The 15,262-nt window shown below is 40.3% G+C and overlaps 1 protein-coding gene across 1 annotated transcript in view; it reads left to right on the top strand.

Annotated features, from left to right (window-relative positions):
* The window catches only part of chdh (choline dehydrogenase), a 34,661-nt gene extending 25,831 nt beyond the window's left edge, over nucleotides 1-8,830 (top strand). The window contains exons 9-10 of the mRNA XM_062057886.1: nucleotides 5,717-5,819; nucleotides 5,884-8,830. Coding sequence (XP_061913870.1) covers nucleotides 5,717-5,819; nucleotides 5,884-6,302 — 522 coding nt within the window. The 3' untranslated portion in view covers nucleotides 6,303-8,830. The remainder of the gene's footprint in view (nucleotides 1-5,716; nucleotides 5,820-5,883) is intronic.
* The last annotated feature ends 6,432 nt before the right edge of the window (nucleotides 8,831-15,262 follow it).

Here is a 15,262-nt window from a genome sequence, read left to right as displayed (position 1 = left end):
ATAATCATTGAAATCATGATGCAATGAAATCAATAATTTAATTAATGATTAAATAATTAGTTGTATAAGAAAATAAAAACATAATTTAAAAAATGTAAATAATTATTAAAATTATGACATAATTGACTAAATTGAGAAATAATTAATTCAATTGTGAAATAAGTAAGACTTACTGTAGTAGACTCCTACTGTAGTTGACCCCTACTGTGGTAGACTCCTACCGTAGTAGACCCCTACTGTGGTAGACCCGTACTGTGGTAAACTCCTACTGTAGTAGACCCCTACTCTGGTAGACCCCCACTGTGGTAGACTCCTACTGCAGTAGACACCTACTGTGGTAAACTCCTGCTGTAGTAGACTCCTACTGTAGTAGACTTCTACTGTACTAGACGCCAACTGTAGTAAACTCCTACTGTACTAGGCTCTTACTGTAGTAGACTCCTACTGTGGTAGATTCCTACCATACTAGACTCCTACTGTAGGAGACTCAATCAATCAATCAATCAATCAATGTTTATTTATATAGCCCTAAATCACAAGTGTCTCAAAGGGCTGTACAAGCCACAACGACATCCTCGGTACAGAGCCCACATACGGGCAAGGAAAACTCACCCCAGTGGGACGTCAATGTGAATGACTATGAGAAACCTTGGAGAGGACCGCATATGTGGGTAACCCCCCCCCCCCCCCCCCCCCTCTAGGGGAGACCGAAAGCAATGGATGTCGAGTGGGTCTGACATAATATTGTGAAAGTCCAATACATCAGCGAAAGTCCAGTCCATAGTGGGCCAGCAGGAACCATCCCGAGCGGAGACGGGTCAGCAGCGTAGAGATGTCCCCATCCGATGAACAGGCTAGCGGTCCACCCCGGGTTGGGAGCAGAGTAGAAAAGAAAAGAAAAGAAATGGCAGATCAACTGGTCTAAAAAGGGAGTCTATTTAAAGGCTAGAGTATACAAATGAGTTTTAAGATGAGACTTAAATGCTTCTACTGAGGTAGCATCTCTAACTTTTACCGGGAGGGCATTCCATAGTATTGGAGCCCGAATAGAAAACGCTCTATAGCCCGCAGACTTTTTTTGGGCTCTGGGAATCACTAATAAGCCGGAGTTCTTTGAACGCAGATTTCTTGCCGGGACATATGGTACAATACAATCGGCAAGATAGGCAGGAGCTTGACCGTGTAGTATTTTATACGTAAGTAGTAAAACCTTAAAGTTGCATCTTAGGTGCACAGGAAGCCAGTGCAAGTGAGCCAGTATAGGCGTAATATGATCAAACTTTCTTGTTTTTGTCAAAAGTCTAGCAGCCGCATTTTGTACCATCTGTAATCTTTTAATGCTAGACATAGGGAGGCCCGAAAATAAAACGTTACAGTAATCGAGACGAGATGTAACGAACGCATGGATAATGATCTCAGCATCGCTTGTGGACAAAATGGAACGAATTTTAGCGATATTACGGAGATGAAAGAAGGCCGTTTTAGTAACACTCTTAATGTGTGACTCAAACGAGAGAGTTGGGTCGAAGATAATACCCAGATTCTTTACCGAGTCGCCTTGTTTAATTGTTTGGTTGTCAAATGTTAAGGTGGTATTATTAAATAGATGTTGGTGTCTAGCAGGACCGATAATCAGCATTTCCGTTTTCTTAGAGTTGAGTTGCAAAAAGTTAGCGGACATCCATTGTTTAATTTCATTAAGACACGCCTCCAGCTGACTACAATCCGGCGTGTTGGTCAGCTTTAGGGGCATGTAGAGTTGGGTGTCATCCGCATAACAGTGAAAGCTAACACCGTACTTGCGTATGATGTCACCTAGCGGCAGCATGTAAATACTAAAGAGTGCAGGGCCAAGAACCAAACCCTGGGGAACTCCGCACGTTACCTTAACATAGTCCGAGGTCACATTGTTATGGGAGACACACTGCATCCTGTCAGTAAGATAAGAGTTAAACCAAGACAAGGCTAAGTCTGACATCCCAATACGCGTTTTGATACGCTCTAATAAAATATTATGATCAACAGTATCGAAAGCGGCACTAAGATCAAGAAGCAGCAACATAGATGAAGCATCAGAATCTATCGTTAGCAATAGATCATTAGTCATTTTTGCGAGGGCTGTCTCCGTAGAGTGATTTGCCCTGAAACCGAACTGAAAAGGTTCACAGAGATTGTTAGACGCTAAGTGTTCATTTAGCTGCTGTGCGACAATTTTTTCGAGGATTTTCGAGATAAACGGAAGGTGGGACACCGGCCGGTAGTTTACCAGGAGATCAGGATCGAGGTTAGGTCTTTTGAGTAGAGGATGAATAACCGCTTTTTTGAATGCTAGGGGAACAGTGCCAGAGGAAAGTGATAAGTTTATAATATTTAACACTGATGGACCTAATAATACAAAAAGCTCCTTGATAAGTTTCCCAGGAATTGGGTCAAGTAAACATGTTGTTTGTTTTGTCCCATTTACACATTTTGACAATTCCTCCAATGTTATTTCATCAAAGAGAGAGAAACTATTTTGGAGGGTGGTGTCCGTCGTATATACAGTCGTATTTGTGTTAATAGAACCCAGTTGTAGCTGAGATGCATTGTCTTTAATCTCTTTTCTAATGACTTCAATTTTCTTATTAAAGAAATTCATAAAATCATCTGCTGACTGGGTGGAGCTACTGGGAGGAGTCCCTTGTTGGGTTAGTGATGCTACTGTACTAAACAGAAATTTAGGATCATTTTTGTTGAGGTGGATGAGATTTGAGTAATATTTAGCTTTAGCTGAGGTAAGCATGCGTTTATAAGTTATTAAACTATCACACCATGCTTGATGGAAAACCTCAAGTTTAGTCGCACGCCATTTGCGTTCCAGCTTTCTACATGATAATTTCTGGGCTTTAGTTTCTTCTGTAAACCATGGGGTACGCCTTTTAGGGGCCCTTTTAGCTTTAGCGGTGCTACACTATCAATGGTGTCGCGCAGGGCGTCATTAAAGTTGTTAGTGAGGTTATCAATAGAGCCCACATAATTTGGGAATGGTGCCATTACCGAAGGCAGTAGGTCAGTAAGAGTCGTCGTTGTGGCAGCATTAATGTTGCAGCTGCTATAGTAGTTATTATTATTATTATTAGTTTGTTGACAATGAGTCAGAACTTCGAATTTTATAAGGTAATGATCGGACATTACTTTAGTGTACGGGAGTATCGTAACTTTAGAGGTGGTGACACCCCTGACAAGCACTAGATCTATCGTATTACCGTTGCGATGCGTGGGTTCATTTATTATTCGTGTAAGACCACAGCTATCAATTATAGTCTGGAGCGCCACGCATGGAGGGTCCGATGGGGTATTCATATGGATATTAAAGTCCCCCATTATGATTATATTGTCGGCGTGCGTCACTAGATCAGCAACAAACTCTGAGAATTCACTGATGAAGTCCGAATAGGGCCCAGGGGGGCGGTAGATAACAGCCAGGTGGAGAGGCAGCGGTGTGACAAACCTCAAAGTGAGCACCTCAAACGAGTTATATTTATTATTTAGGTTAGGTGTAAGATTATAGTTTTCATTGTATATTAGTGCGACACCCCCTCCCCTTTTAAGAGGTCGGGCAACATGTGTATTGGTATAGTTAGGAGGAGATGCCTCATTTAGCGCAAAAAAATCGTCTGGTTTGAGCCAGGTCTCGGCGAGACCAACGACGTCAAGTTTGTTGTCTCTAATGACTTCATTAACTAATAACGTTTTGGAAGATAATGATCTTATGTTTAAAAAGCCCATATTATAGGTAGTGGGCTGTTTTGAGGATTGTTTCTTGAAATTATCCGAAGTAGCAATATTAATAATGTTGCGTTTATTATGCGTATTGCACTTTAAATAGTTTCGACCATATCTAGGAATTGATACGACGGGGATATTCAGATTGTTTGCTACCTCATAGTTAGCTACCTCAGTACAATGTATGTCTGCCTCTGACACGGTCACAAAAGAAAAAACATTATGTGAGTTGTGTTTTATTCTAAGAGAATTGCTATGTGTGCAGGGATTATCCAGCCTGACGCCGGCTAGTTCTAGTTTAAATGGCTTCTTACCCGGAGACTCCACGCTTCTTTGGTTAGCTTTTCTCTTTGTTGTTAGCCCCGCTCGGCATCCCCGCTTCTGCTTCCGCTCACACCGCTTACGTCGTCTCCATTGGCGGTCACCGCTAGCACTTGACTCTGCTGCTACAAAGGCCGCTCGATGTAGCCCGCGAAGTATTCCCATGCTAGCGAGGAGGTCCACCGTACATGCATCTTTCAGTCTATAACGACCCGATTCATCCACATCCAGAATTGTCTGTCGGTCGTATGTGATCACAGAGTGTTCACGCTTTGAGCCAGCCATGAAATTGACAGAAATGACGGGTGTTTTTTGCCAAATCGCTCTACACTCCCAAGAGCATTAGTGAGCCGCAGCATAGCAACTGTAGTAGACTCCTACTGTGGTATACTCCTGTAAGACTCATACTGGAGTAGACTTTTACTGTAGTAAACTCTTACTGTACTAGACTCCTTCTGTAGTAGACTCCTGTTAGACTCCTACTGGAGTAGACTCGTACTGTGCTACTCTTACTGTAGTAGGCTCCTACTGTACTATATTATTACTGTAGTAGACTCCTGTAGAACTTCTAATTTTACTGTAGTAAACTCCTGCTGTACTAGACTCTTACTGTAGTAGACTCTGGTAGTCTCCTACTGTGGTAGACTATAACTGTGGTAGACTCTTACTGTAGTAGACTGTGGTGGACTCCTACTGTAGTAGACTGTGGTAGACTCCTACTGTAGTAAACTCTGGTGGACTCCTACTGGGGTAGACTGTGATAGACTCCTACTGTAGTAGACCCCAGCTGTGCTAGACTTTGGTAGACTCCTAATGTGGTAGACTCCGACTGTGCTAGATTTTGGTAGACTGCTACTGTGGTAGACTATGGTAGACTCTTACTGTGGTAGACTCTTACTGTAGTAGACTCTTGCTGTGGTAGACTCTGACTGTGGTAGACTCCGACTGTGGTAGACCCCAACTGTGCTAGACTTTGGTAGACTCCTACTGTGGTAGACTCCGACCGTGTTAGATTTTGGTAGACTGCTACTGTGGTAGACTTTGGCAGACTCTGACTGTGGTAGACTCTGACTGTGGTAGACGCCGACTGTGGTAGACTCCTACTCTGGTAGACACTGTAGCAGACAGCTACTGTTGTAGACTCTGACTGTGGTAGACCCTCCTGTGGTAGACTCCTACTGTAGTAGACCCCAACTGTACTAGACTTTGGTAGACTCCTACTGTGGTAGACTTTGACTGTGCTATATTTTGGTAGACTCCTACTGTGGTCGACTCTGGTAGACTCTTACTGTGGTAGATTCTTACTGTAGTAGACTCTTACTGTGGTAGACTCTGACTGTGGTAGACTCCTACTGCGGTAGACTCCTACTCTGGTAGACTCTGCAGTAGACTCCTACTCTGGTAGACACTGTAGCAGACAGCTACTGTGGTAGACTCCGACTGTGGTAGACTCCTACTGTGGTAGACTCTGACTGTAGTAGACTCCGACTGCGGTAGACTCCGACTGCGGTAGACTCCTACTCTGGTAGACTCTGTAGTAGACTCCTACTCTGGTAGACACTGTAGCAGACAGCTACTGTGGTAGATTCCTGCTGTGGTAGACTCCTACTGTACTTTGCTGATGTTGCAGGTCCACGTGGGGCCCATGAGGAGCACCAGTGTGGGCTGGATGAAGCTGAAGACCACCAACCCCCTGGACCACCCCGTCCTGCAGCCCAACTATCTGTCCACGGGTACGCCCTCGTCCGCTCGCACGTCAAGTCCTCCTGTTTGATTCCCGCGCTCTCCTCCCGGCAGACGTCGACGTCCAGGAGTTCCGACAATGCGTCAAACTCTCCCGGGAGATTTTTGCCCAGAAGGCCTTCGACCCGTTCCGCGGTGCCGAGGTCCAGCCCGGTGCGGCGGTCCGGTCGGATGCCGACATCGACGCCTTCGTGCGGCGCAAGGCGGACAGCGCGTACCACCCATCCTGCACGTGCAAGATGGGCGCGCCCTCTGACCCCACGGCGGTGGTGGACCCCCAGGCGCGTGTGCTGGGCGTGGAGGGTCTGCGCGTGGTGGACGCCTCCATTATGCCCAGCATCGTCAGCGGGAACCTCAACGCTCCCACCGTCATGATCGCAGAGAAGTTGGCGGACGCCATCAGAGGTCGGCCGCCGCTCGTCGACCAGCAGGTTCCCGTTTATGCACCGCCCACGCTGGACACGCAGCGATAGACTCACCTTTCCTTCTTTTGCCCACTTTTAGGACCTTTTTAGTCGTCCTGAAAAATAGCCCGAACAATCTTTAGCAACATTAGCATAGCAACGTGCGCTAAAGTGCTAACATTACACTTTTTAACAGCAACATCATGCTAGTTTAGCTTCTTAGCTTAATTTACAACTCTGGTGTGTGTAGCTAGAGAGCTGGCTGAGCCCCGGGCCTTATTTTAAGACGTGTAGCAAAGCCTTTTTGAAAAAAAAAATCATACCCGTTAAGTAATTATATAATTTATGTCAGCCATTTTTGTTCTGCAGCTTTAATGCTACGTCCATTGTAATAGACGCCAAATATCTCCGACAACAGCAGGGAGTGGCACATAGGACACGTGTTTTAGCAACATTAGCATAGCTACGTGCGCTAAAGTGCTAACATTACACTCGCTTTTTACCAGCAACATCATGCTAGGTTAGCTTATTTGCTTAACTGGCAGCTCTGACGTCTGTAGCTGGCTTAAAGAGAGCTTATTTTATGACGTGTAGCGAAACCTTCAAACAATAAGTAATTACATAACTTACGTCAGACAAAAAAAACACAGTCGCTACGTGCGCCAAAGTGCAAACCTTACACTGACATTAGTTAGCTTTTTGACAGTGCTCCAGGCTTGATTTTAAGAAGTGTAGCAAAGCCTTTTAAACAAAATACTTACACTTCACCAGCAGCATCATTGTGTTAGCATATTTGCTAGAGAAAAACTAAACGTACCGCTCCTAACTCATAACGTATGTAGGCTACATTTGAAGATGTGTAGTGAAGCCTAGTTTTCTTTTTTAATTACGTCAGCATTTAATATGTGCATCAAAAGTAATTGGACCACATTGGTATGCATGAATATTAATTTTGTATTAAATAAAGTAATAAAAAACAATGAAATAATTTATTGCGGTAATCCTAATCAAATCAATAATTGAGTAAATGATGAAATAATTGATGAAGTCATGGAATAAATAAATCAATTTATTAATAAATTTATATAATCATTGAAATGATGAAGCAATAAAATTAATAATTGAATGAAAAAACAATTAATTAAATTGTGAAATAAATTAGGAAATCATGAGGCAATGAAATCCATCTTTGAATAAATGATTTAAAAAATGAATTAAAACATGAAACATTTTTATAATTTCGTAAATAATTATTAAAGTTATGATGAAATGTATTAATTTGAGAAATAACTAATTCAATTGTGAAATATTGAACTACATCATGAAATAATTCATGAAATCCAGGCTTTATTTTAAGACGTGTAGCAAAGCCTTTAAAAACAAATATATCACACTTTTAACAGCCGCATCATCGGGTTAGCATAGTTGCTAAAGAACACTTGACATATACAGGCTTTATTTTAAGATGTGTAGTGAAGCCTAGCCACGAATATTAAGACTGGTGTCCAAATACTGCAAAATTGTTTTTAAAATATTATCAGAATATTACTAAAAATAGTAATAAAATTGGCGAACAGGTGTAATAAAATGAGAAAAAGGTTCAAATAAATAATTGTTCCATCCATCCATTTCCTACCGCTTGCCCCTTTTGCGGTCGCGGAGCCTATCTCAAATAGACTTGATTTGACACCTTCAGGCATCTTGTTTGCAAGTGAAAAAGAGCGTTTTTGTTTGCGTTGAATCTTTGATTGATTGATTGAAACTTTTATTAGTAGATTGCACAGTGAAGTACATATTCCGTACAAGTGACCACTAAATGGTGACACCCGAATAAGTTTTTCAACTTGTTTAAGTCGGGGTCCACTTAAATTGATTCATGATACAGATATATACTATTTTCATAATACAGTCATCACACAAGATAATCATCAGAGTATATACATTGAATTATTTACATTGTTTACAATCCGGGGTGTGGGATATGGAGGGGGGGGGTTAAGTTTGGTTGGTATCAATTCAGTCATCAACAATTGCATCATCAGAGAAATCTGATTGACAGTAAACTGATGACTCAGCGTGTTTAATCTGAGGAGATCACGGTGTTCCTTCCTGTGCCTGAACAGAACACGGGGTCATGCGGTCGCTCTGTTAGCTCCGCCCACCTACTGATGTTGTCAACCTTCTGCCTTCTTCCTTTATTATTTCAAGCGAAATTCATTCGGAGTAGTTTATTTTCCTGTGTTTGTTGTTGTGAAATTCCCAAGCATAGTACTTTATGTCAACTCATTTAATCGGTTCCGGGGTTAAGCTGGCGCGCAGGTACATTCTTACAAGGAGCTTCTGTGTAATAAAAGGGAAAGCAAAATAAAACTGTTGGCTATGTGAAGACGAACACGACAGAAGTGGTTTGTGGAGCGACACTGACATCTAGTGGTGGTTCGTAGGCACTGCTGCAAATAATTGGTTGCTTTGCCATATAAGTCTTCGCTGTTTATTTTCATATTTTCATGCGAGGCATTAGCCGATGTGATTTGTGCTATCATCATTTTTTTTGTTTTGTTTTGTGTGAAACTTTTAGCACCAAACGTTTCGATTTTTTATTTGTATTTAACCAGCTTTTTGAAAATTAAGAATCAAATTTGAAAAAAATAAATAAATATACACACACACACACACACACACACACACACACACACACACACACACACACACACACACACACACACACACACACACACACACACACACACACACACACACACATGAATATATATACACACACACACACACACACACACACACATTTTTACATGTATATAAATATAAATATATATTTATTTGTGTGTATAAATATATATTATGTTTTCTTTAATCAGCTTTTGAAAATTAAGAATCGATTTGAATCGAATTCGAGATGAATATTTATCCATCCATCCATCCATTTTCTACCGCTTATTCCCTTCGGGGTCGCGGGGGGGCGCTGGAGCCTATCTCAGCTACAATCGGGCGGAAGGCGGGGTACACCCTGGACAAGTCGCCACCTCATCGCAGGGCCAACACAGATAGACAGACAACATTCACACTCACATTCACACACTAGGGCCAATTTTAGTGTTGCCAATCAGCCTATCCCCAGGTGCATGTTTTTGGAGGTGGGAGGAAGCCGGAGTACCCGGAGGGAACCATATATATATATATATATATATATATATATATATATATATATATATATATATATATATATATATATATATATATATATATATATATATATATATATATATATAAATTTTTTATTGTAATTTTTTTTTCTCAATCATTTTTAATATTAGAATTTTATCGTTTTTTAAATTTAATTTACATAAATATTTTCAAATTATTATAAATATTTTGTAGGCATTATTATCTTTATTATAAAAAATTGTTTGAACATGCTACACAAGTAAAGTGGATCGGAAACACAGCATGAAACATATCTATAAACACAACAACGGCATTTGTTAGACAAGGTATTAAAAACAGTTATTTAGATATCACTTTTAAGCACAATATATATATATATATATATATATATATATATATATATATATATATATATATATATATATATATATATATATATATATATATATATATATATATATATATGTATATATATATATATGTATATATATATATATATATATATATATATATATATATATATATATATATATATATATATAAATAGTATTTTACATTTGATTTATTTGTTATTGTTTAAGATTGTACTTAATAAATATAAATCATTAATATCGTGAAGTTATATCATTATATTTCGTAAATATTATTGGAACATGCTAATCATATTAAGAGGACTGGAAATACATTATGTAGAATATATGTATATAAATACAACAACAATGGCGTCTTTAGACAAGGCTTTAAAAAACAGTCCTTTTGAGCAGAAATTTAAATAACCTTGTATGTACTGTGAAGATAATGATAAGTCAACTTGATAATAATAAGCTTTGCACTACAATCTGAGTCATATTCTACACTTTAATGCTGCACAATCGTGTTATTTTTTAACATTAAAAATCACACTTTGTTTGTCTCTCTTAAAATCAGTTGTTTACTGCAAATAAAGTCGTTTTTTTCTGCAAGGTTGTTTTCTTCGTCAATGGAACTTGTCAAATAATAATTTCATTGTTTAAACAAATAATCAGAAAGCAGAAAACTTTTCTTCCCCACATTTTTTTAAATTTTAGTGACAGTTCTTGCTTCAGTGGCGCCCAACTCCTCAGAGTGTATTAAAATATCTCACCACTAGAGGGCAGCCTTTACACATGTGAGGTTTGTGGCAATGCAGGAAATGCTCTTTAATTTATATTCTAGTTTCCTGTCACAAAGTTTTGATTGATTGATTGAAACTTTTATTAGTAGATTGCACAGTGAAGTACATATTCCGTACAATTGACCACTAAATGGTAACACCCGAATAAGTTTTTCAACTTGTTTATGTTGGGGTCATAATACAGATATATACTATTTTCATAATACAGATATATACTATTTTCATAAGACAGTCATCACACAAGATAATCATCAGAGTATATACATTGAATTATTTACATTATTTACAATCCGGGGTGTGGGATATGGGGGGGGGGGGGGGGGGGGGGGGGGTTAGGTTTGGTTGATATCAACACTTCAGTCATCAACACTTGCATCATCAGGGAAATGGACATTGGAACAGTGTAGGACTGACTTGGTAGGATATGTACAGCAAGTAGTGGACACAGAGAGAGAGATCAGAAAGTATAAGAAAAAGTGTCTACATTTGATTATTTACATTTGATTATTTGCAATCCGAAGAGGTATGATGAGGAAGGGAGGGTGTTAGTTTAGGGTTGAAGTTGCCTGGAGGTGTTCTTTTAGTGCGGTTTTGAAGGAGGATAGAGATGCCCTTTCTTTTACACCTGTTGGTTCTTCATTTGTATTCTACATACAATTTGTAGGCCACTGTAGGAACTTAGGCCGTACGGTGTATGCTCGCTGATGCTTCAATGCTTTTGTCTTGCTCAAAAACATAAGACCCATAGGATGCTAACTTTTTATCGATTTGTGACACATTCAATAAAAAAAATTAAAAAAAATAAAATGGGGTAAAAAGATAATAAAACTAAACTTTTTGTTAAAGCATTTTTTATTTTTATTTTTTACAAAATAAACACATACACAGAAACATCAAAGAAGACTTTTAGTTTTGGAGCCTGCTTATATGAGAGAAGCTAATAACACTCCACTGTTTTTTTGTTTGTTTTGTTTTTTTACATTACAACGTCAACAATTTATGATTTAAAATCAAGCTATCATAAATATTTCAGGATATATTCACAAGTCAACCAAAAAGGGGAAGGTCAATTTCTATCTACAAAACACTTTTGTTGTTGTTTGTTTTTATGAGGGATGCTACATTCAATTAATGACAGTAAATGTTTTATTGTTTTTACATCTTATTATTACCAGTGGTTAGCTTATTTTTACACTTTTACACATGCAGGATGCTTAAAATTTTTTGAAAGCTCATATTTTTGTGCCGGTTTGACCCTGGAATGGATAATTTTTAGGCTCGTGTCGATACAATTGATTCACAAAGGCCGCCTAAATCTTTTTTATTTTTATTAATGTATTGCAATGGTTTGACAAAGTGTATACAATACCTTGACTTTCAAAATTAAAGATATAAACAATAATTACAGTGAATGACATATATTTATAATAATATAATAATACAATAAAAAATAAGTACAGAATAAAAGTCATTAATGGTATAACAAAACAACACTCCCATATTAAGAATTGATATATACAGAGAATCACACCATCCGAATTTACAGCATATCATACTTTTTATTTCCTAATTGAAATAGAGATGGGGGGCTTGCCTATTCTTATCACAAATACACTGCATCCAAAAAGTAGTCACAGCGCTTCCCTTTTTCCACATTTTGTTATGTTACAGCCTTATTCCAAAAGGGAAAAAAAAATCAGTTTTGTCATTAGAATTCTACACACAATACCACATAATTACAATGTGAAGTTTTTCTTTTTTAAATTTTGTACATGGGATTGATTTATTTTATTTTTTTATTTTCAATACATTTGCCAAATAAAAAAAGTACTTTTTTAATTTTCCATCCAACCATCCACCATTTTCTACCGCTTGTCCCTTTTGGGGTTGCGGGGGGTGCTGGTGGTGCTGGTTATATATATATATATATATATATATATATATATATATATATATATATATATATATATATATACATATATATATATATATATATATATATATATATATATATATATATATATATATATATATATATATATATATAAATATATATATATATGTATATATATATATATAAGACTTCTATGGAAAGGAAACAACAAGGATTCAGATTTCCCTCGCCCGGACGCGGGTCACCGGGGCCCCCCTCCGGAGCCAGGCCCGGAGTTGGGGCACGATGGCGAGCGCCTGGTGGCCGGGCCTGTCCCCATGGGGCCCGGCCGGGCACAGCCCGAAGAGGCAACGTGGGTCCCCCCTCCAATGGGCTCACCACTCATGGGAGGGGCCATAGAGGTCGGGTGCATTGTGAGCTGGGCGGAAGCCGAGGGCAGGGCACTTGGCGGTCCGATCCTCGGCTACATAAGCTAGCTCTTGGGACGTGGAACGTCACCTCGCTGGGGGGGAAGGAGCCTGAGCTTGTGCGCGAGGTAGAGAAGTTCCGGCTGGATATAGTCGGACTCACTTCGATGCACAGCAAGGGCTCTGGAACCAGTTCTCTCGAGAGGGGCTGGACTCTCTTCCACTCTGGCGTTGCACGCAGTGAGAGGCGACAAGCTGGGGTGGCAATTCTTGTTGCCCCCCCGACTCAAAGCCTGCACGTTGGAGTTCAACCCGGTGGACGAGAGGGTAGCCTCCCTCCGCCTTTGGGTGGGGGGACGGGTCCTGACTGTTGTTTGTGCTTACGCACCAAACAGCAGTTCAGAGTACCCACCCTTTTTGGATACACTCGAGGGAGTACTGGAAAGTGCTCCCCCGGGTGATTCCCTTGTCCTACTGGGTGACTTCAGCGCTCATGTTGGCAACGAGAGTGAAACCTGGAGAGGTGTGATTGGGAAGAATGGCCGCCCGGATCTGAACCCGAGTGGTGTTTTGTTATTGGACTTTTGTGCCCGTCACAGATTGTCCATAACGAACACCATGTTCAAGCATAAGGGTGTCCATATGTGCACTTGGCACCAGGACACCCTAGGCCGCAGTTCCATGATCGACTTTGTAGTTGTGTCATCGGATTTGCGGCCTCATGTTTTGGACACTCGGGTGAAGAGAGGGGCAGAGCTTTCTACCGATCACCACCTGGTGGTGAGTTGGCTGCGATGGTGGGGGAGGATGCCGGACAGACCTGGCAGGCCCAAACGCATTGTGAGGGTCTGCTGGGAACGTCTGGCAGAGTCTCCTGTCAGAGAGAGTTTCAATTCCCACCTCCGGAAGAACTTTGAACATGTCACGGGGGAGGTGCTGGACATTGAGTCCGAGTGGACCATGTTCCGCACCTCTATTGTCGAGGCGGCCGACCCGGTAAGGTCTATTCGGGTGTACTGGAGAGGAGGCTACGCCGGATAGTCGAACCTCGGATTCAGGAGGAACAGTGTGGTTTTCGTCCTGGTCGTGGAACTGTGGACCAGCTCTATACTCTCGGCAGGGTCCTTGAGGGTGCATGGGAGTTTGCCCAACCAGTCTACATGTGCTTTGTGGACTTGGAGAAGGCATTCGACCGTGTCCCTCGGGAGGTCCTGTGGGGAGTGCTCGGAGAGTATGGGGTATCGGACTGTCTGATTGTGGCTGTCCGCTCCCTGTACGATCAGTGTCAGAGCTTGGTCCGCATTGCCGGCAGTAAGTCGGACACGTTTCCAGTGAGGGTTGGACTCCGCCAAGGCTGCCCTTTGTCACCGATTCTGTTCATAACTTTTATGGACAGAATTTCTAGGCACAGTCAAGGCGTTGAGGGGATCTGGTTTGGTGGCTGCAGGATTAGGTCTCTGCTTTTTGCAGATGATGTGGTCCTGATGGCTTCATCTGGCCAGGATCTTCGGCTCTACGTTCCCATCCTCACCTATGGTCATGAGCTTTGGGTCATGACCGAAAGGACAAGATCACGGGTACAGGCGGCCGAAATGAGTTTCCTCCGCCGGGTGGCGGGGCTCTCCCTTAGAGATAGGGTGAGAAGCTCTGCTATCCGGGGGGAGCTCAAAGTAAAGCCACTGCTCCTCCACATCGAGAGGAGCCAGATGAGGTGGTTCGGGCATCTGGTCAGGATGCCACCCGAACGCCTCCCTCGGGAGGTGTTTAGGGCACGTCCAACCGGTAGGAGGCCACGGGGAAGACCCAGGACACGTTGGGAAGACTATGTCTCCCGGCTGGCCTGGGAACGCCTCGGGATCCCCCGGGAGGAGCTGGACGAAGTGGCTGGGGAGAGGAAAGTCTGGGCTTCCCTGCTTAGGCTGCTGCCCCCGCGACCCGACCTAGGATAAGCGGAAGAAGATGGATGGATGGATGGATGGATGGATATATATATATATATATATATATATATATATATATATATATATATATATATATATATATATATATATATATATATATATATATATATATATATATATATATATATATATATATATATATACATACACATATATATATTTACATAAATATACATATATACATGTATATATACATATATACATGCATATATTTATATATACATATATATATATATATATATATATATATATATATATATATATATATATATATATATATATATATATATATATATACATACATACATACATGTATATACATACACACACATATATATGTATATATATATATATATATATATATATATATATATATATATATATATATATATATATATATATATATATATATATATATATATATATATTTA

The sequence above is a fragment of the Entelurus aequoreus genome, linkage group LG01 (genome assembly GCF_033978785.1).
Source record: "Entelurus aequoreus isolate RoL-2023_Sb linkage group LG01, RoL_Eaeq_v1.1, whole genome shotgun sequence".
Classification (NCBI taxonomy): domain Eukaryota; kingdom Metazoa; phylum Chordata; class Actinopteri; order Syngnathiformes; family Syngnathidae; genus Entelurus; species Entelurus aequoreus.
The sequence above is the reverse complement of the archived record's forward strand: the minus strand, read 5'-3'. Positions and strand labels throughout refer to the sequence as shown.